The sequence below is a fragment of the Monocercomonoides exilis genome, assembly GCF_001643675.1.
Source record: "Monocercomonoides exilis strain PA203 chromosome Unknown scaffold13-1861174, whole genome shotgun sequence".
NCBI classification, from domain to species: Eukaryota; Preaxostyla; order Oxymonadida; family Polymastigidae; genus Monocercomonoides; species Monocercomonoides exilis.
The window spans coordinates 524,472-550,546 of record NW_027150558.1 but is presented as its reverse complement, the minus strand read 5'-3'; the positions used below and the strand labels follow the sequence as shown (position 1 = coordinate 550,546).

At 39.8% G+C, this 26,075-nt stretch overlaps 5 protein-coding genes across 5 annotated transcripts; 2 read left to right on the top strand and 3 right to left on the bottom strand.

Annotated features, from left to right (window-relative positions):
• The first annotated feature begins 502 nt into the window (after positions 1-502).
• MONOS_11287 (putative U3 small nucleolar RNA-associated protein 3) lies at positions 503-2,411 on the top strand. Its single transcript, XM_067863804.1, has 3 exons — positions 503-747; positions 842-1,446; positions 1,579-2,411. The coding sequence occupies exons 1-3, from the start codon at positions 531-533 to the stop codon at positions 2,236-2,238; spliced, it is 1,482 nt and encodes a 493-aa protein (XP_067730726.1). The 5' UTR covers positions 503-530; the 3' UTR covers positions 2,239-2,411.
• Positions 2,412-2,843: 432 nt separating this feature from the next.
• Positions 2,844-3,659, top strand: MONOS_11286 (putative Uncharacterized transposase-like protein; the record flags this gene model as incomplete). Its single annotated transcript, XM_067863803.1, has 1 exon — positions 2,844-3,659. The coding sequence occupies one exon, from the start codon at positions 2,844-2,846 to the stop codon at positions 3,657-3,659; it is 816 nt and encodes a 271-aa protein (XP_067730725.1).
• Positions 3,660-5,855: 2,196 nt separating this feature from the next.
• Positions 5,856-8,025, bottom strand: MONOS_11508 (putative Growth arrest-specific protein 8). Its single transcript, XM_067864044.1, has 8 exons — positions 7,830-8,025; positions 7,634-7,753; positions 7,470-7,582; positions 7,204-7,411; positions 6,994-7,128; positions 6,746-6,895; positions 6,389-6,625; positions 5,856-6,284 (listed from the first exon to the last, which is right to left on the bottom strand). The coding sequence occupies exons 1-8, from the start codon at positions 8,013-8,015 to the stop codon at positions 6,006-6,008; spliced, it is 1,428 nt and encodes a 475-aa protein (XP_067730724.1). The 5' UTR covers positions 8,016-8,025; the 3' UTR covers positions 5,856-6,005.
• Positions 8,026-8,167: 142 nt separating this feature from the next.
• MONOS_11507 (uncharacterized protein) lies at positions 8,168-14,086 on the bottom strand (the record flags this gene model as incomplete). Its single annotated transcript, XM_067864043.1, has 3 exons — positions 8,168-13,146; positions 13,248-13,804; positions 13,875-14,086. 3 exons carry the CDS (start codon positions 14,084-14,086, stop codon positions 8,192-8,194), a joined length of 5,724 nt encoding a protein of 1,907 aa, XP_067730723.1. The 3' UTR covers positions 8,168-8,191.
• A 61-nt stretch (positions 14,087-14,147) lies between these two features.
• MONOS_11506 (uncharacterized protein) lies at positions 14,148-25,585 on the bottom strand (the record flags this gene model as incomplete). Its single annotated transcript, XM_067864042.1, has 1 exon — positions 14,148-25,585. The coding sequence occupies one exon, from the start codon at positions 25,583-25,585 to the stop codon at positions 14,183-14,185; it is 11,403 nt and encodes a 3,800-aa protein (XP_067730722.1). The 3' UTR covers positions 14,148-14,182.
• Between the last annotated feature and the right edge of the window lie 490 nt (positions 25,586-26,075).

The following is a 26,075-nucleotide window of genomic DNA, read 5'->3' as shown; positions in this document are numbered from 1 at the left end:
TTCGGTTCGATTCTCAGATAAATTTAAATGTCCTCTTGAATAAGTAATTAATTTTGAATCTCGATTTCCCAATATTATCCAACAACCATCACGAAATAAAATGAATAAGAAATCGCATATGTCATTTCTATGAAAACGATCAAAAAAAATTAAATATAATTTGATGTTGCAACAAAATTTTACGCTTTTCCAAAAAATTCAAAATAATTGCAAATTCTAACCTGTAAGAGGGTAAAATAAGTAGAGAATCTATTTCATTCGTATATCGAATTGTTTTAACGCATTTAATTTTGTCAAAATCTCCATATTCATAAAAATAAAGCGAGGATTCTCTTGATATTACAAAAATTGTTTGTCTGGGAATAAACATGTTACCGCTTGCAAATGAAGTTATGCAATTTGCACATGCAATTTTCTTTCGAATATATTTTGAGTTTTCAAACAAACTCATTTGTAATTCCTGAAAATTAATTGTCAATTATCTAATATTTTTGTAAAGGGAACGTTCGATCAGGAATACTTTAAGTCCAATGGATCAAAATGACGAAGAGATGCCAACCCTTGTTAGTGAAGCAAGGGCTGCAGAAGGAATAAAGCTTAGTCGGATTGCTGCTGATGATTTTCAACTTAGCTCCCTTGCTTGGTTAAAGGCTAATCATGAATTAGATGATGAATCAAGTGTTTCAGATGATATAAGTTCAAACGAATCATCAGAAGATAATGAAGAGTTAGAAAATAAAATTAAATGTATGGAAAAGGAATTTATAATGTTGAATTATTGAATTGTTTGTGAATTATTTTGTTTTTAATCTTGCAAATACGCATGAAATGAAAAATTAAGCCACAAATTCAAAATGGGGAGACAAAAGGAAATTATCTACAAGAGAGCGAGCTAAAATGAAAGAAGCCAAATCGTTAAGACAATCTGAATTGGAGATGTTTGATATAGATGATAAGCTTGAACATGGAAAAAAGAAAAGAAGGCAGAATAAAAGACAATTAGATGAAGACAGTGATGAAGATGAATCAGATGAGAATTTAAAGAGGAAAAAATCTGAAAAGGCAAAGAAAGAAGAGTTTGTATGGGAAACTGCTGCAAGAGAAAGAAGAGAAGCGGAAGAAGCAGAAAAAAAAGCAAAAAGAAAGGCAAAATTGCAGAAGAAATTAAGTGATTTATCGGAAAGTGATATAACGCCAGATGAAGATGAACTTTTGGATGACGACTCCGATGAAGAAGGAAATGGTTTGTTATCCAGCGAAGAAGAGAGCGATATGAATTCAAATGATGCTCCTTTATCCGAAGAAAGCAAAGAAGGTGATGACCTGTCTGAGTTGCTTGGAGGAGTGGAACTCGATGGAGATTGGAAATCGTTTGTGCAGCGCACAATAAAGAAATCAAAACGAACAAAAGAGGCAGTGAAGGATCATGTTTCAATTACAAAGATGGTTTGTTGTTTTTTTCAGATTGCAAATGTTGTAAAGTATTTATATTATTTCTTTCTCATGAAATTTTTTACGGAAATTTTTTTTAAATACACTTTAACTAAAATAACAATTCGAAATAAATGTAATGTTTAGGTTAAGGAAAAGAAGATGAAGAGCCTCAGAACGGGAGACGAAGATTTGAAGCATAATGGAAGAAGAAGAGGAATGCAAGAGCTGTTGGGTGACGATAATAGCAATGAAGTAGATACTTTGCTACATGGTATTACTAAAAACACAGACAGATCCGAATCTGAAAGTGATCAGCAATCAAAAGCTTCCAAAAAATCATTGAAAGGAAAAGGACGGAATGAAGATGAACTCAATGAATTGTATGATGAAATTGCTTATTCAGGTGATGAAGACGACAGTTCCAATGGAAGTGATAAGAGAAAGCAGCAGAAAAAGGCAGGCACTTCGCGTGTTTTGACTGGAACAAGGAAGGAGAGGCGTGCGCACTTGCAGCTGGAGTATGCAAAGACTCATCCAGAAGCAGCTGCGCTGATGGCGCTTCAAAAGATGGAGAAGAGTACGGCTGATCGACGAAATCTGACATATGAAATTCTGACAAACAAAGGAGACAGGAAATACTACAAAAAGGACAGAAGGAATCCTCGTGTGTTCCATCGTCATCGTTACGAAAAGGCTCAAAAGAGACTTCATGGCAGAATCCCTGCAATGAAAGAGAAAAGGCATTCGTATGGTGGAGAAGAAACTGGTATTAACCAAAGAGTTGTTAAAAGTATTAAATTGTGAGCGTTTTGTTCAGCAGAGGTTCTATGAAAGCACCAAATTAATGTTCAAAGCAGTTGTATATTTTTTTGCATATTCAATTTTTCAAAGATGTTGTAATTTATTATTAAATTCACTTCATAATAAACAATTTTTAAAATTCACTTCACTGATATTTATTGAAAATGATTCATGAATCAGAATATTTTGGCAAAATGAAAGTATATCGGAACTCTCAATTTTGCACAAAAAAATAGTGAAAGTCATTTATATTATTTATTGATGCAATATGCAAATTTTCAGCTATCGGAAAGTCTTTTTAAGAAGTTTGAAAAAACATGGAAAAGTCAAAAAAATTCTAATCTATGGTTTGTGATCAAAAAAGTTTAATGGCAAGATCTGAAGAGGAAAAAAATAGTCAAACAGTATTTCGATTGAATACGATCTTCCATGATAAAGAAGAAACGTGGAATTGGTTTTTCAAACGTTTTCAAGAGTTCTCGACCAAGGATTGCCCTAAATGCAGAAGCAAAAGGAGAATCAGGGAGGAAACAGAAGGTTACAAATATCTTTGGTGTCAAACTTGCCGAAAAAAAACCTCAATATTTAAAAATTCCGTATTTTCCAAAATGAAACTGCCAATAAATATTGTTTTGCAGATTCTATTGTACTATTGGATTGGAATTGGATTAAAACAAATTCATTTGCTGACGGGTGTTTCATATCCAACGATTGGTTACTGGACAAGCGTTGTGAGAGTTGTGTGCACACAAATTTGGAACGAAACAATGCCGAAATTAGGAGGACCGGGAAAATACGTCGAAATAGATGAGGCTGTTTGGAGGAGAAGGAAATATGGAAGAGGAAGAAAGAAGGATTTGCTGTGGATTTTCGGAGGAGTTGAGAGGAAGGAAGGAGGAGGGGCTGGAACAAATTTTGTTATTATCGTGCCAGACAGGAAAAAAGAAACATTGATTCCTATTATTCAAGAAAGGATATTAGCAGGCACAACAATTATTAGTGATGAATGGAAAAGCTATGATTGTCTGAAAGATATTGGTTATGAACATATAACGGTCTGTCATAAAAGGAACTTCAAAGATCCAGAAACAGGTGCATGTACCAATACCGTTGAAGGGTTGTGGAGTCATTTAAGAGCGTTTTTTCCAAAGCATGGAGTAAGGAAAACATTCATTGCTGATTGTTTATCTATGTGGCTTGTTCAAAGGAATCTTAAACCAAGTTTTGTCGATATTTTGCAGAAAATGATTCATTTTATTCCAGAAGAAAAACCCATTATTGCTGATGAAGAAATTGATATTTCAGAAAATGAAGAAATTCCGGATGCTGACGATATTCTGCATGGACCGCGTGATGATGAAAAAGAAGAAGATTCAAATAGCGTTGATGACGGAGAGGATGCTTCTAATTATTCTGATGAATAAGCAAAAATTTTATATTTGATCAGCTTGAATAAAAAATTATTGAAAGTTTTTTTTAACGTTTTCCGACAACTTTTTTCACATTTAAATACTTTATAAACACAAAAGAAATCAATAGAAACAAGAATAATGATAATTTGAAAGTTCCGATATTCTTTTAATTTGCCAATATTTTCTCCAAAATTTAGATAAAATCCTTTCTTTTTTGTTTTTAAATTACAAAAAAGTTTTTTTAACAAAAGGGTTCTATTTTTCAGAAATTTTTATTAATTATTAAATAAAATATTATAAAGACGAGTTATTGAATATTGTTTGTTTTCATAATTCTTATCTAGTTCAGATGACAAAAACAAAATACGTATTTCGGGGGATAAAAATCAATTGAAAGTTTCGTTAAAAATAATTGTTTTTTTTTTTTTTTTTTTTTTTTTTTTTTTTTTTTTTTTTTTTGATGTATGATATTGTTTTTATTAAAATGAGAAATTTTTTATTTCTTTTTAAAAACAAATAAAAAGTTTTTTAATCTGGAAAATGTTAAATGTGAAATTATATGATTAACTTTTTATGGAACTTTTTTCTTTATTGCCACTTTTTTCTTTTTTAAATTAGAACGCATTCCTATCATTCAATTGCTTTCGGAATTTTGACTTTTGTTTTTTCAAATGCTCAATACTATTTCTTTCTTATTTATTTTTTGATTTTTGTTTGATTCATATTGCGAAATTGTGCATTTGAATTTAACTAAATGCTTCTATTTTTATTCGAATTTGGGAAACTTATCACTCAAACATATGTTGTTCTTTTTGAAAAGTCCCAAATGATAAACTTTTTGTTCGAGAAAGGAATTACACCATTTATTATTCAAATTTGGTAAACTTATTATTCGAAATTAATAAAAATCAGTATTTTTTGAAAAAAAATTTTTGATATAATATGATCACCGGCTGAGTGTCAGAAAGTGATTAAAATGTTTTGTTTTTTTCATTATTCTTAAAAAGGATGAAAAATTGACCCTGTAATATTATTATTTGTCGAAAAACATGAAAATTTTTGATTTTTCAGAAAAAAAAAATCATCATCATTGAAATCGGATAATTTTCAAATGAATTCACCTCATATTGTCCGATTATGCATCATTCATTCAAGAAAAGTTATATAATATAAAGATCTTAAGTGAAACAATAAATAACAACATGAGAATTCCGAAAATGCATTCATGGTTTTTTTCAGTTAAGAAAAAATTTTTGTATTTTTTTTGTAATATTGATGCTAATAACTTTTCTTGTATGAATGATGCATAATCGGACAATATGAGGTGAATTCATTTGAAAATTATCCGATTTCAATGATGATGATTTTTTTTTTCTGAAAAATCAAAAATTTTCATGTTTTTCGACAAATAATAATATTACAGGGTCAATTTTTCATCCTTTTTAAGAATAATGAAAAAAACAAAACATTTTAATCACTTTCTGACACTCAGCCGGTGATCATATTATATCAAAAATTTTTTTTCAAAAAATACTGATTTTTATTAATTTCGAATAATAAGTTTACCAAATTTGAATAATAAATGGTGTAATTCCTTTCTCGAACAAAAAGTTTATCATTTGGGACTTTTCAAAAAGAACAACATATGTTTGAGTGATAAGTTTCCCAAATTCGAATAAAAATAGAAGCATTTAGTTAAATTCAAATGCACAATTTCGCAATATGAATCAAACAAAAATCAAAAAATAAATAAGAAAGAAATAGTATTGAGCATTTGAAAAAACAAAAGTCAAAATTCCGAAAGCAATTGAATGATAGGAATGCGTTCTAATTTAAAAAAGAAAAAAGTGGCAATAAAGAAAAAAGTTCCATAAAAAGTTAATCATATAATTTCACATTTAACATTTTCCAGATTAAAAAACTTTTTATTTGTTTTTAAAAAGAAATAAAAAATTTCTCATTTTAATAAAAACAATATCATACATCAAAAAAAAAAAAAAAAAAAAAAAAAAAAAAAAAAAAAAAAAAAAAAAAAAAAACAATTATTTTTAACGAAACTTTCAATTGATTTTTATCCCCCGAAATACGTATTTTGTTTTTGTCATCTGAACTAGATAAGAATTATGAAAACAAACAATATTCAATAACTCGTCTTTATAATATTTTATTTAATAATTAATAAAAATTTCTGAAAAATAGAACCCTTTTGTTAAAAAAACTTTTTTGTAATTTAAAAACAAAAAAATAATAAATTGAAATGTAAAAAATATTGAACTGCATTGGATATGATTTGCTCTATGAATAATTACAATTTTTGAAAAAAACTGTGCAATAACTTTTTTTGTATTAATTATTGAATCACAACACAGCTGAAACCAATCCTGCAGGTGTTGGAATAGTTTCAGCAACAGTTGGTCTCTTTCCAAGATCCTCTTCCTTCACTCCCATCTCCAACAGCTTGGCCTCCAGAACATGCACTGCATCATTGTGTGCCTTGGTGACTCTGATGATTTGGTAGTTGAGATCATCAATGACTCTGTTCTTCTGCGCAATCATCTCGTCCAAATTCGCTGCAAGTTGCTGAACGCTCGCTGGATCCAGTTCTCCAGCCACAACAACAGACTCAATTTGCTCATCCTGTTAATTATCATCGTAATTATTATTTTCAATAAATAAATAAAAAAGAATAAAAAAGGCAAAAAATTAGCATTGAATAGAAACAAATGCAGTTTGCTGCATACTCTTTTCATTATGCCTTGCTGTGTTGCTCTCATTCTGCCCACAATGACGCGAGAAGGCACCATTCCTCTCTGCCGGATAGCCTCAATCACTTCCTCATAGCGTTTTTCAATGCCACTCTTCTCTTTCTGCACTCTCTGGTACTTCTTCTCCAATTCGTTGTGGTCGTGCTCCAGCTGTCTGAGCTGCCGTTCCAGAATGATGTTGTGTGTGCGAGTGCTATGAAGCACAGACACATCCTGAGAAACACGAAAAAATTAGTATTTTTATTTAAAGAATATGTACAAATACAGTAGGAATAATTATGTTAATAGAAGAAATCAATGTCAACTTAAATAAGTTTAGATAATCAATCAAACCTTTTCAAAGGAAGCAATATCTTCCCGAAGTTTTTCTAACGTGTCTTCAACAGGACGTCGCTGTGCTCTAATATCCTCAATTGATTGAGTCATTCTTGCTTGGTCATGAACAATAGCTTCATTGCGCTTGTATGCATCTTCAATCTCTTTCTGTAAGGATTATTGGTTGGGATATATGAAATGCAAGATACATTTAAATATATCAAAAGTAATTATTAATAAAACAAAAATTTGAAAAATGTGCAAGCCTTCAGAGATCTGATGATTTTGAGGTTGTTTTGAGTGACTTGATTGTAATATTCTTTTGTTTTAGCGAACGCTGCACGATGATGTGTGCACAGCGTTGCTATGTGGCGGTTCTTTCTCTCTTCAATCTCTTGAAGCTACAATACCAAAATAAAAATCATTTGAAAAAAAGTAAATAAAATATGCTTGTATTTTGAGTAAAAAAAACAAACCTCAACACGCCGCCTCAATGTCCATATATTAACATAAAATTTAACTTTTGCATCAAGTTTTGTTTTGAGTTCATCGAGGAATTCCTGATTTCTCTGTTTCATCAAATCAATATTGACTGAAAGTGATTGAAGTGCCTTTTCTTGATTGTCAATAGCTTGCTTTTGCTGTTGTGCAACAAAATCTTTTGCTTTTTTAATTTGTTTCAATCTAAATTGCGTTTTATTATAAATATTCAAAAGATTATATCCAACAAAAAAGTCCAAACTTTTCCTCATGAAGTTCTTGCTCTTGGCTTCTTTCCGCTTCAGTTTCAGCTTCAACCTTTTCGAGTTCGGTTTCGTGAAATGAAAGATGATGCTTCACTGCCATTTCCAATTGCTGAAATTAAAAAACAAGTTATTTTGCAGACTCCACCAGTAAAATCCAAACCTTCATTTCCACATCATGAGCTTCCGATTCTTCTTGCATTTTATGTTCTTGAAGACGTGTTTCTGCTTGAAGATGGTCGTATTCTTTGCATAAAGAATTGTATAATTGCTGTCCTTGATCCTTTGTTATTGAAATAAATATACATTACGAAAAAGATAAAAGATATGATGCTCAATCAATAAAAATTCATGCACACTCGATCACATAGAGCAAGACTTCTCATTCTCATTTCTTTTTGAGACTTTTCTTTCCATGACTTTTCTTCTTCTTTCAACTCTTCAATGGTCTTTTCTTTTAAAGATTTTAAATAAGGATCGATAGGTGCTTCTTGCTCTGCTTGCTTTCCTTTCGTTTTTCCCTTTTTTGCTTTTTTTGGAGGCATAAGATAGATTATGGGTATATTCTAAACGTCTAATAAAAAGAAAATAAATAATAATTGGAACAAAACATCACAAATAAACATTAAACAATACAAACATTTGAAGTGAGATATAAGCTAGTGATATGAAATGGACAATATTGAAGTGTTTCTAATTTTTTTTTGAAATGAAAAACTTGTTATATTCTTCGTCTTGGAGGAAGTTGTGGCTGTGCTTGGGGCTGCACAACCGACTCGAGCTTCTTCAGCAGTCCGTCGAGCATCTTCTTCGTGTTCACAGCCTCGCTCCTCATGAGGTTCATTCGGAATGGCTCCAAGTTGATAGACGGGATTGGGTTCTGAGCAGCTGCAGCATTAGGGGATGAAGTGAGTGTGGAAGGTGTGCTGGCAGCTGAGGGGACAGGAGGGATGGGCGGGATGGACGACAAAATAGACACAAAAGGCGGATCAGCGCTTCTCTCGCTTTTTGCATAGAACGACGCAAAGTACTGCGAAGCAAACAGACGCTGGTTGTGTGGCTGCAGCGACAAAAGCGCTCGCTTCTTTCTTCGCTCCATCTCTTTCACCTCCTCCGCATCTTCTTCTTCCTCCCTCAAATCTTCATCTGCTACCCCTGCTTCCTCTTCTCTGCCATCTCCTCTCAAAGACTGAGAGTTTTCACTCGTCTGGCTGCCATTCTTCTTTTGTGACTGCTCCTGACTCAGCATCTTCTTCGCCTGCTCCATCGCCACTGTCTCCTTCTCCTCGTCGTCTTCGTCGTCCAGCCCTTCCTGCTGTATCTTCTCTCTGATCTTCTTCGCATCCTGGTTCATGGCAGTGATGGCGGCAATGGCTGCTTTGATCTCCTCTGCTGCTTTTGAGGCAGCATTCCGCGCAGACGCGAGTGTGTTGCAGTGTCTTCTCAAATCCAACACGATCCGGTTGCGCCACACGAGCAGCTTCGACAGACACGCCGGCAAAGGAGCCAGGATCAGATAGACATAGACGATCTCTCTGAGCATCTTGCACCGCTCGACAACTGCACTCACGGGATCTGCTGATGATGCTGGTGCTGATGTTGGCAGCAGCCCTGTCCGCACTGAACGCCGATGCTGTTCAGCTGCCCCGCCAAACGACTCAGTGGGAGCAGAGGAGCCACCAATTCCCTGCCGCATCCACATCCCTCTCTCTCCAAATGGCTGAAATGCTGACTGCATCCCTCCGCTCATTCCTCCCATTCCGCCTGAAAGAGAGCGCTCAGCAGTGTCCTGTTCGTCTGTCGTGTCGATCTTCTCGTCAGATGGCTCAATCATCCCAACTGCATCCTGCATCCACTGCAGCCAGGGGCGGCACACGCCTTCCTCGAAGAAGCGCACGAGGTGCAAGGAGAATGTGGGGGTGGGGCTGCACTGCTCAATCCTCCGCTTCAGCTGGATGCAGCAGAGCATCGCTGTCAGATACTGCGCCTCCTTCGCGAGGGCAGACAGCAACGCCACTGCCACACGTGCTGAGTGCACATAAGAGACCATCGGGTGCAGCGTGCAGAGCTGCCGAGACGTCAGCTGCTCTGCCTTTTTGCGCGTGCACAGCCGCTGCAGCAGACTCACCTGCCACTTCAGCACATCCTGCGACGACTTCTGCAGCGCTGTCAAAAGATGCTTCTCGCTTTGCTCCTTCGGCGTCAGCTGCTTCTTCGCTGCTCCTCTTTCTCTTTCTCTTTCTCCTTCTTCTTCTTGTGCACCACTCCCATCTATGCCCATTGAGTCTCTATCAACACCCTCTGAGTCCTGGTCTCCTTCGTCTATCTGAGTGCGCTTTCTGGTTGTGGGCTTCACCACACCCACAGCCACTGCTGCTGATTGAGCACCAGATGCTGCTGGGACAGACACCTCAGCCAGAGAAGAAGGAAGTGGAGGAGGAGAAGGAATCGAATGGGAAGAAGAAGCAGAAGCAGAAGCAGAGGAAGAAGAAGGCAAGCTAAACATGACAGACGACGGGAGAGGAGGAGCAACTGGAATAGCAGCAGTTGAAGGAGAGCTCTCGAGTGTGCCTTCAGGAAGTGGCGGAGGGAGAGGAATGGAAGAGTCAAGCGGAGACATCGGAGAGGGCACATTGGGTGGAGCATCAATCGAAAGAGGTGGAGCAGCCGGGATCGAAGACGAGGCAGAGGAAGAAGGCAGTGCTTGTGTCAGATCTTCATTTTGCTGGTTTTTCATCCGCTTCAATGAGACAACGCCTGTTTCGGAGGACACACGACTGCCAAGCGCTGCAATGGACTGCAGGAAACTCGGTGCAGTTGGCAGGAGATGCGCAGAGGAAGGCAGCGAAACACGCGGTGCTGGGTTCTTTGCCCTTGTCTTCTCTTCCTCCTCTCTCAGCTTCCTCATCTTCTCCTCTTCGATCAGCGGGTCGTCCTCAAACACCTCCACAACAGTTGGCGACAGCACCGCCCTCACCACACTCGTCACCCACTCGCTCTTTTGAGCAGGCTGCCGGCTGAACAGCTCCCACAGCTGCAGCACCCACACACAACATCTCTTCTCGTTCGTCGCCTTCAGCTGCATCAGAACAGGAATGAAGAGCGAGGCACGGAACCGGGACGACCTGCGAGAAAGAGCTGAGATTGCATTCTTCTCTCCTCTCATCGCAGCTCCTCCTCCTCCTCCTCCAATTCCTCCAATTCCCCCCATTCCTCCTCCTCCGCTGCTCAGCGCCTTCATCTTCATCCTCGTGTTCATGCGCGGGTTGAGTGTCATCGCCATCCGTCCGGTGCCTCTTCTGAACTCACTCAGCGCATCACTCATTGAACTCCCGCTGCCTCCTCCTCCTCCTCCGCTGCTGTTGTCATCGTGCCCCTCTTCGCTTTCTCTGATGAATGCCTCCTCTTCCAACTTCTTCACCAAGTCCTGCTCGGCCTTCACCTGCTCAAACAGAGTCTTCTCCAGAAGTGTCAGCACACGCGGGCGCATAAACATAAACAGAGCACATTGGAGATGGTGGATGTGCTGGATGGTGCGCAGCTGCACTCCGATGTCAAACAGCTGCGAAAGAGAATGCATCATCAGAGTGGGAGAGAGAGAAGAAGAAGAAGAAGAAGATGATGATGATGATTGAGAGGAAGAAGCACGAGATAAACTGAAAGGATCGCTCAGAAATGACTCAACAGTTGCTGGGTTAGTGTCTGACTCGTCTGGCAGCTGAGGCACCAATGGGAATGAATACAGCGGAGGGATGCGAAGCGAAAGGAGGTCCATTGCAAGGCAGAAAGGCAGGTCATTCACTTCATCCAGCGAAAGAGGCGTTAACAGCGTCAGCACCATCTTCGTTGCAACCACTGCCCATCGAGCTGTCGTCTTCTCCAGCAAAGCTAGGCCACACCGCAGAGCATCGATGAAGCGCCGGATGCGGATGAAGTCAGCGATTTCTGTGAGCTCGCCGCCTAGACCACTCACATTCAGCAGATGAGACAAGGCACACCTCCGCGCCTGCACATTCAGCCGGCGGAGGGCGCTGCTGCCAGAAGAAGAGAAGCGACCAGCCGATGACAGGGCAGAAGAAGAAGAAGATGATGCGAATGAGCCTGTTTTGAATGCATTTCCAGCAGCTGCCCCGCCAATCAGCTCAGCAGCTGAGACAGCGGTGCTCCCGTCCATCTTCAGCAGCTCCTGCACAACCTGCTTCTTCTCTGCTGTTCTCGAATGCGCTGACCGCTTCCCTTTCCCTTGTCTCTTGTCCAAACCTTCTTCTTCATCTTCTGATGTGTCAGAACTGTCTTCTTCGCTGAAATCGTCCAGAAATTCGTCGTTTTCAGCTGTCATTCCATTTCCATTCGCTGTCGAATCGCCATCTGCATCCAACGGCCCTCCTGCTGCCTCCACCGAAAACGAGCTGCCAAACCAGCATCCTCTGATTCTTCGCTCAGACAGCGCAAAAGGAGTGGAAGAAGAAGAAAAGGAAGAGGAAGAATAAGAGGAAGAAGAGGAAGAAGACAGATAAGACCTGAAGGAGGACTGGCTCATCACATTGGATGACTGGAATGAGAGAGAAAGAGAAGGGGTTGTGGTGGGCGAGGCAAAAGAAGGAGACGAGTGGAAAGATGCGCTGTGGAAGGACTGCGAGGCAGAAGGAACAGCAGACGAAGGAGCAGAAGAGGAAGACACGAACGAGGGAGGACGGGGAGACAAAGAGCTGTTGATAGACAACGAAGGCGAGGGGGCATTTGAAGGAGAAGGGGAAGGAGCAACAGAACGTGTCTTAGGCGATGCCATCGGTGCAGATGTGGGGAAAACAGACGGGAGACAGCTGAATGAGTGGCTGAGCGACTCATTCACCACAATTGGCGGTGCTTTTTCATCGGCGTCAAACAGCGGGTCAGTCAGCGCTGCAGCAGCAGACGACGAGAGCCTCTTCTGCCGCAGGGCGTCTCGGGCGTCTTTGTGCATAAACAGGTCGATCTCCCTCTGCACCATCTCAGGTGTGACATCCACATCCAGCAGAATTGGGTTGGCATCGTCGCCGCAGAAGTCTGGCAGAAGGGAAGAGAGCATCTCATCAGAGAGGGTGGTGACAGCGACAGCATTGGCAGACACGGGGGACACGACAGAGGCAGACGAAGAGCAGAGGAAGAAGGAAGACGCTGTGACAGCAGCAGGCGGGGAAAGCTGGGCAGACAGTTTTGGATACGACAGATGCGGGGCGAAGGAGTCGTCGGAGGAAGAGCTGGCTTTTCTCCGCTTCCACTCGGTTTCTGTGTCTGCCGCGTTCCATTGTGTGCAGATGTGGTGCGGGGCAGCAGCGCTGGAGAGCGAATAGACTGTTGTCTGTGTGTGGGTGGAGGCACACAGCAGATCGGGGAATGCCTGGCTCCACGAAAGAGATGTGAAACAAGGGGCGAACGGAGAGGTGGAGGCAAAGGACGACATAAACGAAGAGTCGAAGTTGCAGCTGGATGATGCCAGTGCTGAACACGCATTGGCCAGTGAGAGTGAAGTTGTGGCAGACAGAGAGGAAGACGAGGAAAGAGTGAAAAGAGGCACTTTTGGCGCCAGATGCCGCACGTCCCACACTCGAATGGTTCCGTCCATTCCTGTTGTCGCCAGCCAGTGGTGCATCGTCGGATGCCACGCAAGCGCTGTGACATCGCCATCGTGTGCAGCTATTATGAGAATAAAAGAAAATTTGGATTTATTTCCAACATAATACATATTTTTCATTTTTTTTAAAAAAGTCTATTTAATAAAAAAATAATTTTCACACCCTTCATCATCCATGGCTTTGCCACTGAATACGCATCTGAAGTGCTCAGTTCTTGTTTGATGGCATTTTTGCTTCTGATATCCAAAAGACGAACAATGCCTCTTCCTCCCCCAACAGCTATCTCACTCATTGATCGAGGCCTGTAACTCACACAACGCAGTGAACTCACAAACGTTTCCGTTTGCACAGGTCCTTCTGGATACACATGCTCATAAATGTGCAACCGTTTACCTTGACTCGCAACAAAACTGCTTGGGCTCCATTCGCAAATATCGATGCTGCTCACTGGAGTTGCAAGGGGAGATTGAAATGAAGGATTAAATCTAGTTAACGTTCCTAGCGTGCCAGCTGCATTCAACGTTGCATTTTCAGGTGAATGCAATTGTACTTCTGTTGGAAAATTCGCTCTGAATGATGGAGGATTCGTTGATGATAATCGAGATTGCCGAAAAGAACCGGGAAGCGGGAAAGGATGACATTCATATGAAAGAATTCTCCCTTGAGTGGTACCACAAAGAAGCGTATCGGAAACCCAACTTGCGCAAGAAGCAATTATTCTGTGAGAAACCAGATATTTGTCAAAAAAATTTTAATTAAAACTATAACTGACAGAAAAATAAAACACACGGAATATCCGGTTGAATTTTAACTGCTGTTACAGGTGTAGCATCTCTTAGCGGTGAATGAGTTGAAGGAAGCGATGATTCTTCAAATGATATGATTTCAATTGGGGAGCTTATACTTGCAGGTAAAATTGCAAAACAAGGGTTGATGCGATGAGCTGCAATAACTCCAATATTTGTGTTAACATTTGTACATTCTTGACTGAGCCGTTCCATGAAAATTTAAAAAAATAAAAAATGATCTAAATATCCCATTGCCCAGTCCAAATTATTATTGTAAAAATAAAGAAAATTAAAGAAAATATAAAACAATTACTCAATAAAATCAAGTATCCCCCATGAAGGTGGCAAATACTCCCATAACTGTCTAACTTCTCTCCTTTGCATTAAAGCTACTCCACTCTCACATCTCCACAATAATTTCTTCAATGATGCCACAGCGAGTGCTTGTGATTCAAAGAGTTCATTTGAAACACATCCGTCTCCTCTAACTAGAAGAAGAAGCATATAAAATAATGAAGATTCGCTGAGGACTCTTTCACGAACAGTTCGAGAAAACAGAAGGTTTCTAAACAGCAGCAAAAGTGGATAAGACGCAGATTGCAGGCAATGCTCCAACAGATTGTGGGAATCAGAGTATGAAATGATGCAGTCTCTGCCCCTTGAGCACCGAGCAAGCGACGAAAGAAGGGGTGTGATGATAGCGAGAACAACATTGCGAGCAGAAGCCATCGAACGAGGAGAGCTAAAGACAGGTGAGGAAAAGACAGACGGAGCAGATTCAACTTCGGATGAAAGAGTTCTCAAAGGCGGTCGAAGAACGCGGTTTCTGCCAGGCGACGATGAAGGAGAGCGATCTCGTGATGGCCCATCCAACATCAGCTGTCGAGACGGACGAGGAGGAGGCGAAGGTGTTTGAGTGGGTGTGCGTATTCTTTGAGACAGAGTGGGCGTTTGTGATGCAGAAGACGGAAGAATCGGAGCACCTTTGACAAGTTGGCGTTTCGTGTGTGTTGACTGAGATCTGGAGGATATTCTTGATGAAGGTGTCATCTGAGCTTGCTTCATTTGTGCTTGCGCTGTTTCTCTGCGAAGAGACAAAGATCTGACAGACTGGCGAGAAGGAGAATCTTTGCGAGCATCTTTCAATTTGGTTGCAGAAGTCGTCAATCCACGAGAGGAAAGAGGCCTTCCTCGGGCAAGACGCAGCTGCTGCTTGGGCTTTGAACCAATTGCTGGCTTTTTTGTTGAAATGACTTCTTCTTTTTCGTTTTGTACAGAAAACGGACTTGTGGATGGTGTCATGAGAGATCTGGCATGCTCCTCGTCGGCTGTGTGCAACACGGACTCTTCAAACAGATACAAAAGATCAACAAGTGTCTGTTCTCGTGCTTCAAGAACAACTGGAGCAAGGAAATGCTGCTGTATCTGCTCAACACCCCCAGAACGAGACTGGTGTGGAATTGTTTTCTCGAAGCGACTGATGATCAGAACGGAATTGTCGATCTGCAACGCATTCATCATTATCATCATCAGCAAAGCCGTGCGCCGTATTCTCAAAGCTGAATGAAATGAATTGACAGATGGTCGAGCAGCGAGCGAAATGGGAGGCTGAAGTGACGCAGAAGAAGAAGGGCGAAGTGAAGAACTGTCTGAAGCATTTTCGTCTGAAGCGAATTGAGACGCCTCAAGAAAGCTTGCAAAGATCGACAAAACGGTCGTTTGAGCTTTCACAAGCGGAACATACAATTCGACCTGTTTTTGCTTCAAGTCGATCTCTGCAACGTCAACAGGGGCAGTAAAAGATGTGAAGAGATTGCGTGTGAGGATAAGCATCAGACGATATACTGAAATGAAAAGCGTTGATTGAGAGAAAGAAGCTAATGCCAGAATCCCACTCTGAACAGCAAGAAGGATAACCTCCAACATTAACGAAATAGATTCGCCTATGTTGCTCAGATGCTTTTGAAGAATAGATGAAGTTGATTGCGAATTGTGATTCTGCGAAGATGAAGGAAATGTTTGCATGTCTTCTGATTGTTCTGCAGAAAAAGGTGGATAAAGCATACGAGTTAGTGAAATGGAAGGATCAAACAGAGAATAGATTGGATTATTCCAAAACAGACTCATGGCCTGAAGAATGGACTGCGTTGGAGTAATTTGATTTGCAGATGAAAAAGCGTATTGTGGATTCCCACGAGGTGGAAAAACATTGAAATTTATTTCGCTCTGGGAACGAGCTCTTTGAGTATTTTTCGTTTCAGCGTTTCGCTGAATAAGAAGTCTTAATCTCCCATTCACAGAATCAGTAACAGACGTTTGGGCCTTGCTAATATTCAAAAGATTGTCCATTTGTTGTTGAGAAGGAACGATCTTGCCGCTGAAAATGTCCAAGATGTAACTGTAATCTTGCATTAATTTGCTCATCATGATGTCAATAATGTTGAAAAGTTGTTGACTAAACAGAGCATTTATTCCAGAAGTACCTGTTTCTTTTGATTTTTGAGCATCGCTTCTGGAATTGCCGCATAGCACACTTATATAAGAGTGCAAAAATAGAAGATATCCATCAATGAAGGTATATTGGAAAGCATTATTATTGAAGTCATTAACAGATTGTCTAAGCTTATCTATCACAAATGACCCAACAAAGAGCCAATTATCCTCCGCAACTTGAGCTGCTGAAGAAGATATTTGAATCATCTGCATCAAACACATCAGAACCAGAGAGTTTTCATTTTCTGGTACGGTTGGATCAACAGAAAACGATAACATCGAGTCTTCTGCAGTAATCTGTAATTCAGTGTCCAATGAATATTCGCTTTTATTTGTTGCTTCTTTTTCTTTCTCATTGTCCATTCGTTGAAAATTAGGAGATATAGCAACAGGTCCAAATTCGTTATGCTTTTCATCTAATTGACATTGAGCTTGATTTGACAGAATGCTTGAATATTGTTCTTCCTCTTTCAAAGATGTTTCTGATGTTTGCGAGGAAACTGAAGAAGGTTCAGGCAACGAAGTAGGCTCCACTGACTCAGACAATAAATAATTAGATTCAATAATTTCATTTGATTGGATATCTTCTATTTGTGTTTGTCTTCTTTGCGTTTTTGAAAGGCTGTTTTGATTCAATTCAGCCGAAAACGAAATTGAGAAAGAAGACGACATCTCTTCAGCAACTTCAAAAGGAATTGAAGGAATTGGCTGGAATAAATGTTTGATTGATAAACTTTCTTTGGATTGAACTAGAATTCGAGAAAGCGAAATGGAAGGAGATGCAACAGCTTCTGAGTCGTGTATTTTATCGTTCTTGACAATCACAATCGGTAGTAATGTGATAATTGAACGCATCAGTGCTTCGCCAACAGACATCTTTCTTTCCGCAGCATTTTCAGACTCATCATCATATACAACCATTGAAAGCGCACATTCTTTATCATCCAAAGCATTCAATAGCATTCCATTATTGGTGGAACGAATTGATTCTTTGCGTGCAACTTGAGTTTCAGAGCTTACTTGCGGAAGCATCGAAGCCGACGCTGTGAGCATCTGCGCAAAAAGCAGCCGAAGAGGACGCGGTGACTGCCGATTGCATATAAATGAAAGAGCCAACGGAAGAAATGGTGTCGACAAAACATTATCATCCACTTTCATTTCTGAACTTTCTGAATTTTCAGCAGTTCGCGAGTTTGACGGTAACGAAAATAAATATGGAATGATAATCTCACCACAAAATGGAGCAATTTGTCTGATCGTGTTGACAAGAGAATGCAGACTGGCGTAGCAAAACGACAGTAAAAGAGTGATTGAACTTTGCCATTCCACAATGTTATTAACTTTCGTTTTATGATCCATGACAGAACCTTTATCATCCGTTTGAAGCTTGCTTGACTCATTTTCATCGTCTTCATCTGTTTCTGACAATTCCATCAAAATATTGTTCAGATTGTCGATAACAAATAGAAACATTTTTGTTGCATTCACAAAGAACCTTGCTGTAGTTGTTGAAGGAGGGAGCAAAGGCGACAAGAAAGACGAAACAGGCACTTCATTTTGATAAACGCGATAGATGATGCAAAGAAGTCGTGATAGCAGAAAGATAGGCGCAATGCTTGTCAGCAACATTTGGAAGAATTGCCTCATAAAAGGACTTGATAGTTCGTTCTTTTCGTTTTCAAGTGAATTTCTCGATTTCAATGCGTTGCACAACATATGAATAACCTTCGACGTGTCTATTGTTAAAGATAGAATTGGATCAAAAAGTGAAAAGCGAAGAATTGATGTATTCAAATCTTTGATAATCTCTGTGTCAAGTGCAAAATGCAACAGCAAGTGAACACATGAATGAAGAACAGGAGAAGACAATGAAACGACCGTTTGCTTCCATATGCCCATTGAAGAAGTGCTCGAAAGATCCAACACAGGACGAGTAAAGCTCATCAAGCATTTAGGCGGCGCAGCAAACCAATGATAAGGCTTTAGCATGCAAATGCTATTTGACGAAGGCGATGACAGGCGATTCAACAGAACAGGAAGAAGTTCGAGCAAAGGGGGTACAGTATGGTCAGTGTTCCCCTCTAACGCTGAAGTTGTTCGTGTGGGTGCTGTAAATCGCTTGAGCAGAGAAAATGTGACTTGTTTTTCTTTAATTTCGTTGATTACAGGCTGTTTAACAGGCGATGATTCTGATTGAAAGTCGATGTCTTCTTCCCATTCAGTCTTTGCTTGATCCAATGCGATCTCTTGTGTGCCGTCCAAAGTGAGTGAAAGATCAAGATCAATGGAATCTTCAAGTGGTAGAAGTTCATTCGCCTGGTTGTTTTGCGCGGGCGGTTGAACTGCCTCTTTTCCCACTGGTCTTAAAGATTGCTTGTTGGAGATTTGATGAATAATACACAGAGGGAACTGAGATAGTGCTCTCAAAGCTTCAACAACAGAATCAAAGCAAAGAGAACAACAATCACTGAGATTTTGCTGATGTTTCGAGGATTGCTGAAAGCCCGATGAATTTAGCCAGCGACTTATCAAAAACGTTGCCTGACCTGCAAGAACATCAAACAGAGACGATAAAGGACAGTCAATAGACTCATCAGGCTTTTGAGGAGTTAATGACTCTTCACAATTGCAAATACAATTGGCTCTGTTTATTCCATCGCCCTCTTTCCATGTTTGAGGTACAAGGAAAGTTAATGCAAGATATATTAATCGCCATCCAATAGGCACATAACCCCACGATGGATGAACTTTTCCCATTGTGTCATCCGACCAGGAAGGAAGATGAACAGCACATAAACTCGAACTCTGGCTTAACTGGCTTGTTATTTCTGCATTAAACTCACTAAAGTCTACAGTTGGTATGATCCCGTGCATCGACGAGAGAGGATGAGTTGTCTTTCTCACAGCTTCAAAAAGAGAAAAAGTGTTCTGAGTTTCATTTATTGGATCATTCAGCCTGTTGACTATTCGCGCAATCAGTCCGTCTGGATTTCCAAATGTGGAGTTATCAAAGTCAGCTGATTCGCAGTAAGGAGTTCCCTTTGCATGTCTTTTCCACAGCATTTCAGTCCATAATTCATTCCATCCATAGCATCCGCAAACGCAGTTGCATGGACCGTGTGCCGGCATCTCTTCATCATCGCCTCTAAGCAACACTTCTTCGCTGACCCACGTAAGAAATTCTGCAAACAGCGAATTATGCTCATTCGAAGATTTAGAGTTATTTTGAATATTCAAAACAGCATTATCTTTGGCTGGTTGAATATCATAAAGTTGAACAGGAACGTCATCGCTTTCTTCATCTGTTGCAGTTGATGTAATAAAAGACCAACTGTTGCTTTGTTCTGGGCTTTTTGTATTTAACTGCTCATGATTCGGATGCTTTACTGGCGTTTGTGGAAGGCTTAAGACCTCTTCGCTTTCACTTTCTGAGTACATTTGAAACATTTCTCTGATTCCTTTAACTGTCTTGTTCACAAATTTGTTTTCAGCTTGAGCTTGCAAAATATTTTCGTTTTCTTTATAAATTATCACCCTGAACATTTCACTCCATTTCTCAATCAGAACAGAAAGAAGAAGAAGACTGTGAGTTTCTATCAGTAAAGGAGATTTCCAACGAAAAGAGCGTAAACCAGGGAAGGGACGCCACTCAGTTTCTGACAGATTCACCGCAAAGCACAATGATGCGAACGAAAGACCAATGTGATTGTGGCTATGAATGAGAGGAGATTCGTTGGAATGATAAATAAAGTCCTTCAATTGAAGAGCACTTAACTCCTCTTTTGTCGATGGAAGGCAAACCACAATTCCATTTGTCCATTGTGTACCCTTCTTTGCGAGGAAATACCTATCGAGTCCATATGCAGACTCTTCAGATGCACCTCGATGCATCGTATCAAAAGAGTGTGACAGTAATAAGTTTGCGTCAGTTGGAATCTGATTTGACTGAGATGCAGAAAGCTCCATCATCATCTGAAACATAGTTGGGACATATTGTTGGAATGCCGAGAAGATTGTCTGTCTGAAATATTTTACAAGTGAAAGAGCAGAAGAGTAGCTTAAGACTTCAACAATCTCTCCTTTTTCATCCGATTTTCCTTCCTCTAAAACTTTACCATGATATTTCATTTTTTGCTTCATATCACTTTCAAATGGTAAATTAGAATCCTTTTGCTGATTGAACGATTTTTCGCTTTCAATTAACTGCACAACAGAGGAAAGAGCATGCAATGCCAAGATGCGCAGCAGATAAACAGATGATGCTGTTGGTCCTAAAGGAATATAAGATGTTTCTTTGCACAATGAGCTACGATGATGTGATGGCAAAGGAAAGCTGTTCCACAAAACAATGCTGTCTGAAAAGGGATGCAACAAGAGTGGCTGCATTGGATCAGGATTGTCCTCATATTGATCATCCATCAAATGATTGTCACTCAAGTCAGTCAGAGGCTGTGAAAGGGGGAAAATCAGCCATGGCATTCGTACAGCCATATCAGCAGAAGGAAGATCGTCTTCGTGCTCAATCTTGTCTCTTATCCTGATTAACTGATATGTGAGCAGCTGTGTTGGTGCTTCTGCCTTTTCTGTGCGAGGCAAATGGAACTCGTCCCCGATGAATGTTTGCGCATCAATTAGTGATGGAGCATCTCTTCCTACAACAATGTGTGAGGTTCCAAGAACTTGTTGAAGAGAAAGAGGAGGATTATTGCTGAGCAGAGCTTCATTTGGCTTTTGCTTGCCTGTTTGAGAAGAAGAAGAAATTGAAGAAGTTGCTGTTTTAGTACTCAAAAGAGATTGTGACGTTGAACAAAATGGAGCAATACCCCACCAATCAATGCGATTAGGATATATCGAGTGATCACTCTGCACACACCATGAGCAATTCAAATGATCCATAAGCAATTCAGTTGAAGAAGAAACTTTTCCGCATTGAAGAGGATTGCACAAGTCGATGCAAAGAAAGAGAATGCACAAAAGATTTCCAATCAAAGTGTGCTTCAGTTCTTTGGATTCTGCTTTGAGTGCCTCATCTGACTCGAAATTATTCTTCTGTTTGGAAGCTGAAATTAGACGCGACAAAAAACGAGAGCAAGACTCAGATGCAGAACTTGCAGAACCATCAACGAATGATGCAACGTTTAAAACATCTTGTTCAGAAAGAGGGGATAAGAACATGAAGAAAATATTCATCGGAGAGAGAACGGATTTTTGTGTCTGTGTTTCATCTGAAACATCAAAATTGAACAGATTCCATGTGCGTTGCAGCTGCTCCAAGCAGTTCAGCCAAGAATAGAATAATTGAATAGAAAATGAGAAGTTGCATTCATTGCTTTTCTTCTTCGGATCACTTGCTTTTAATTGAGAGTTTATTGAAAAAGGTGAAGAAATAAGAATTTGCCTGAAAGAGAGAGAAAGCAAGAAAAGAACTGAAGTGACTTGCTTTACAAGTATTTGTGTCTGCACATTTTGATTGCTAACAGAAGATGCATTAACTGAAGATTCATTTTGATGAGTCTCCAAGTTTGTTGAAGTGATGTTAAGAGATGTGACACAATCAAGAACATCAATCAAAAAGGAGTGAATGTGGCAAGATAATGGTGTGATGATTTCTTCAGGTGAAATGATTGGAAACATTGCTTTCATTAAACGTTGCATATCATTCCGTGAGGTGAGTATTTTCCACAATGAAGCGATTTGCAGACAGAGACATGATGCTATTGCTTTCGGCTTATTTGAATCAGAGTTTCCATCATTACTTAAGTTTGGCATTTCTAAAGGCTCAAGAATGAGATTGAGGGCTTCAGAAAGAGAAGAAAGCGATGAAGTGAATGTGAGATGGAGAAGTGGAATGTTATCGTTCAACGTCTTCATATTTGCAACAATGCTTTTAATGTTCTGATCATCAAGTTGAGCGTAATGAAGTGAAGAAGAAGAAGAAGAAGAAGACGATGACGAAGCTGAAGCAGATGAATGTGAAGGAGTTGAAGGTGAAGCTTGTGGATTCTGTTGTAAAATATTAAGAATTGCCGAAAGTGACTTTTCACAGCGTGAGATGAGGTGATGTGTTGAAGAGAAGGAATATGAAATGGAACAAGGGATGATCAACAATTCCTCAGATGCCTCAGAAGATTCGATACCAGGGAAAAAGGAAGAAGTGCTTAAATGAATTGATCGAGATCTTGAAATGGGGAATGAAAGAAGCAGAGACGAAAAGATATCTTGAAATGACTGGAAAGACTGAGTAATTGATTTTTCATTGTTTTGGTCGCTTTTTTCAAAAGAAGCAATTTGGATGTCGTTCGGTTTGGGCAGTTCAAACAGTGTGAGGTTTGAGTCGATTGGTTGAGTGGAAATAAGAAGAGAAGGATTCGCAAATTCTTCAGAATTGTTGATTTCAGATGAATCGACATTTCCTTTGAGAATGTTAATAGCATCTCTGGGAAATGAAGAAGACAGAAGATATTTTATTCTATACTTACTTTCAGATGAATTTTGCAGAAGAGTTCTCTTTTGCCCTTTTGGATCATGCTCTGAATCGCTTTCCTCTTCATCATCGTCCTTTTCTTCAGAAGGATTATTCCGTTGAAGCCAAGGAACGATCCACTGTGAAGGATATTCAGACGGAGAAAGCACAGAAGTTTGCGAAGTGAAGCAGCGAGGATGAAACAAAATAAGAGAAAGAATAAAATTGGCCAAGTATTGAACCGACTTTCGTGAGTTTGTGAGAAAAGGAAGAAAAGATAACAGCACATCCAGTGTTGGCTTGATGCACCACCTCATCGATTTATCACCATCATTTCTGTCAGAGACGATGCTAAGGAGCTCAAACCAAGATAATATTGTTCTTTTTTCATCATCTGTGATTCCTCCTTCGATCACTTCTTTGAGCAACTCAATTGGCTCTTTGTCTCCAATCGTCGGCTCTTTTTTCAAAATTCTTCGTTTTCCTTCATCAACAACGGTGCCATTCAAAAAGCTGCGGAGTGTCGAACTGTTCTGCTTTTCTCCTTCTTTCTCTCCTTTCAGAAGCTGCGAAAAGAGCTTTCGGATGGAATAACTCCTGTGGAATCTGAGTCTGAACAGTGATGCTGGAGCATCATGTGGAAAATAAGGAATGAGCGCCTTCGAAAAGATGGTGCTTGTTTTGGAGTCGAGAACATACAGCTGAAATGTGGTGAAGACAGAAGAAAGGAGGATAGATGGAATTGCAGCATTCACAGCAAATAATGAAGAGATGATCAGAGAAAACGACAAAGCAGAAGGCTGAGACTGCAGTTGTAATGAAGAAGAAGAAGAAGAAGTTGTTGCTGTAGTGTCTGATGCAAACGAAGATTCATTGCGAGTAAATAAATGAAGCACTTCGAATACAACTGAAGGTTCCAGCACGATTCGTCCAATGAGCTGATAGATCGGCAAAGGGACAGCAAACGCTGGATAAAATTCTGAAGCTATATTCTCTTCTGCTGTTCTTTGACTGATATTCTGCGTATGCTCCAAGCTGCTGTTCTTATCAGAAGGTCGTGGCGATGCTAAATGCCACAGTCGCAGTTTCTGTGTGCGGATGTCAGTGAGAGTTTGGAGCGAGGTTGTGTATAGTTGCGGATCAGCAGATGACAAAAGGCTGACTAACGCAGAAAACGAAGAAGACGCTTGAAAGCTTTCACTGAGCTTTGTCGTCAGCGCGGAAAGAGAGAATTTTGCTGTTGGAGAAATAACCATTTGTTCCATCGATGTCAATTTACGCTGATTTTTGGTTTGTTCAGAAGAAGAAGATGATAAGGATGATGACGCGGAAGACGATGACGAGGAGGAGGAGGAAGAAGGCCAAGGTGCAGAAGAAGAAAATTCTGATGTGTCGCAAATAGGAGACGCGAGCGAAAGAGAGTTTGACGGAATCCATTCAGCAATACCTGAAGAAAAAGGATATCTTCTCTCGCGAAACGAACTAGAAAACGATCTGTCAAAGCTGCTGTCGCGTTCGCCACGTCTGTCGCGGGCAATAAGATCGTTTAAGAGAGCCATGTATGCCAGACGATGCAGACGAGACACAGCAAGACGAACAATCACAGCAACAAAGCTAGAGACAAGAGAAGACAGCATTGGAGGTGTAATGAGTGAGACGAGTGGTGCAAAAGGTGGCTGAAGTTGGTCGGCTTCTGGAAAGAGAACAGGCTTTTGTTCAGTCTTTGAAGGCAACCTGGACAGATAACTGTTAAGAAATAGAAGATTTTGTAGATAAGATATAACTGTGCGCATGTCAAGATTCGAAAGATAAACCAGTGAATCCTTCAACATCTTTCTGAATTTGCCTTTTTCTTCATCTTCTTCAAGGCTTCCTTCTTCCATTGAGCTTTTTTCAAGATCATCAATTTGCTTTTGATTCTCTCCTTTCATTTGCAGATCATCAGATTTTTGTGCATTTTGAACAGACTTTTCCGAATGGTTTATTATTTCGCTGAAGCATGTGTCCACTCTCCATCCATGCATCACAATTTCTTGTGATTTCATCAAAGCCCGAGACACGTCATAGAACCGCTGGATGGCTTCTTCACCAATATGAGATGATGTCAACACAAATAGAATAGAATTGCTAGAAGATTCGTTGAGTGTCTTCTGTTCAATTATATTTGACTTTTCTTTCAGTAATTTTGTCCGAGATGTACTTGAAGAAAAAGAAGATGAAGAAGAAGCTGATTCAGATACCGAATCTAATGATATATATGGGCTCGTTGTCTTCCGAAGCGCCGATGAAGATGCCATCAATTCACTGAGTTCCCCTATTTCAGACTGAGGAAGATTTGCCATCAGAAGAGAGGAGAATTCATTGCCTCCCCAGAACCACAAAAGAGGAGATGCTGCAATCCACGTGTAATCCGCAGACAGCTCAGAAGAAGAGAACATATAACGATAAACATCTTTGCTTTTTTGAATGACTGAAGCAGGAAAATGAGCAAGAAGACGGAGCAGCGCGCTTATCCGTGAATAAAGAGAAGAGATGATTGATAAAAGAACTTGATCCTTCTCGGGTGAAAATCTCATTGTTCCTTTTGTCTCCTCTTGTTTGTTCCATTCACATTGAATTCCGTCATGTTCAACTTTTATTTTGTTTAGCGTTTGGAATATCATTGTAATAAGATCAGAAGACGATTCTTCATTAGATTTCAAAGGCATCGATCGAAATAGCAGATCATTTGCCAAAGCGATGAGATAAACTTTCATAATCTCAGTTAAGTGAACTCCAGAAAATCCCATCAAATGAATACAAGCATGTAACGATCGACAATTAATTGAAAAAAGAAAATCACTTTTTTCTTGTAAGTTATGATTTTCAGAACAATCCAAATACTGCTTGATGCAATGAATTATCTTTGAAAGACATGAAAACCCTCGTGGAAAAAATCCTTTCCATTTTGGGAATTCACATGTTTTAAAAACAGTATCCATCATCAACTTATTGTCAAATGCATCAATTCCTTTTTCAATCAGAAAAATTTCAAAGGACTCCAAACATTCAATGCAAAATGGATGATGGAGCATTTCTTCACCAGGAAGTTGAACAGTGGTGTGTGTTGCAGAAAATGGAACAGAAAGTCTTCCATGAGAAACACAAGTTTGACATTCGTGCAACTCATCAGAAACAGATGAATGAATTTGACATAGCATAAGTAACAATGAGTGCACAAATGATTTTTCTTTCTTAATCCAAAAA

What these genes read in the sequence shown, in the direction of transcription:
- MONOS_11287 (XM_067863804.1), top strand. Translation starts at nt 531, where the DNA reads ATGGATCAAAATGACGAAGAGATGCCAACCCTTGTTAGTGAAGCAAGG. An exon ending in GTTAGAAAATAAAATTAAAT is followed by an intron (nt 748 to 841) that starts GTATGGAAAAGG and finishes TGAAAAATTAAG; the next exon opens with CCACAAATTCAAAATGGGGA. An exon ending in ATGTTTCAATTACAAAGATG is followed by an intron (nt 1,447 to 1,578) that starts GTTTGTTGTTTT and finishes TGTAATGTTTAG; the next exon opens with GTTAAGGAAAAGAAGATGAA.
- MONOS_11508 (XM_067864044.1), bottom strand. Translation starts at nt 8,015, where the DNA reads ATGCCTCCAAAAAAAGCAAAAAAGGGAAAAACGAAAGGAAAGCAAGCA. An exon ending in CATTGAGGCGGCGTGTTGAG is followed by an intron (nt 7,129 to 7,203) that starts GTTTGTTTTTTT and finishes TTGGTATTGTAG; the next exon opens with CTTCAAGAGATTGAAGAGAG. An exon ending in ATATTGCTTCCTTTGAAAAG is followed by an intron (nt 6,626 to 6,745) that starts GTTTGATTGATT and finishes CGTGTTTCTCAG; the next exon opens with GATGTGTCTGTGCTTCATAG.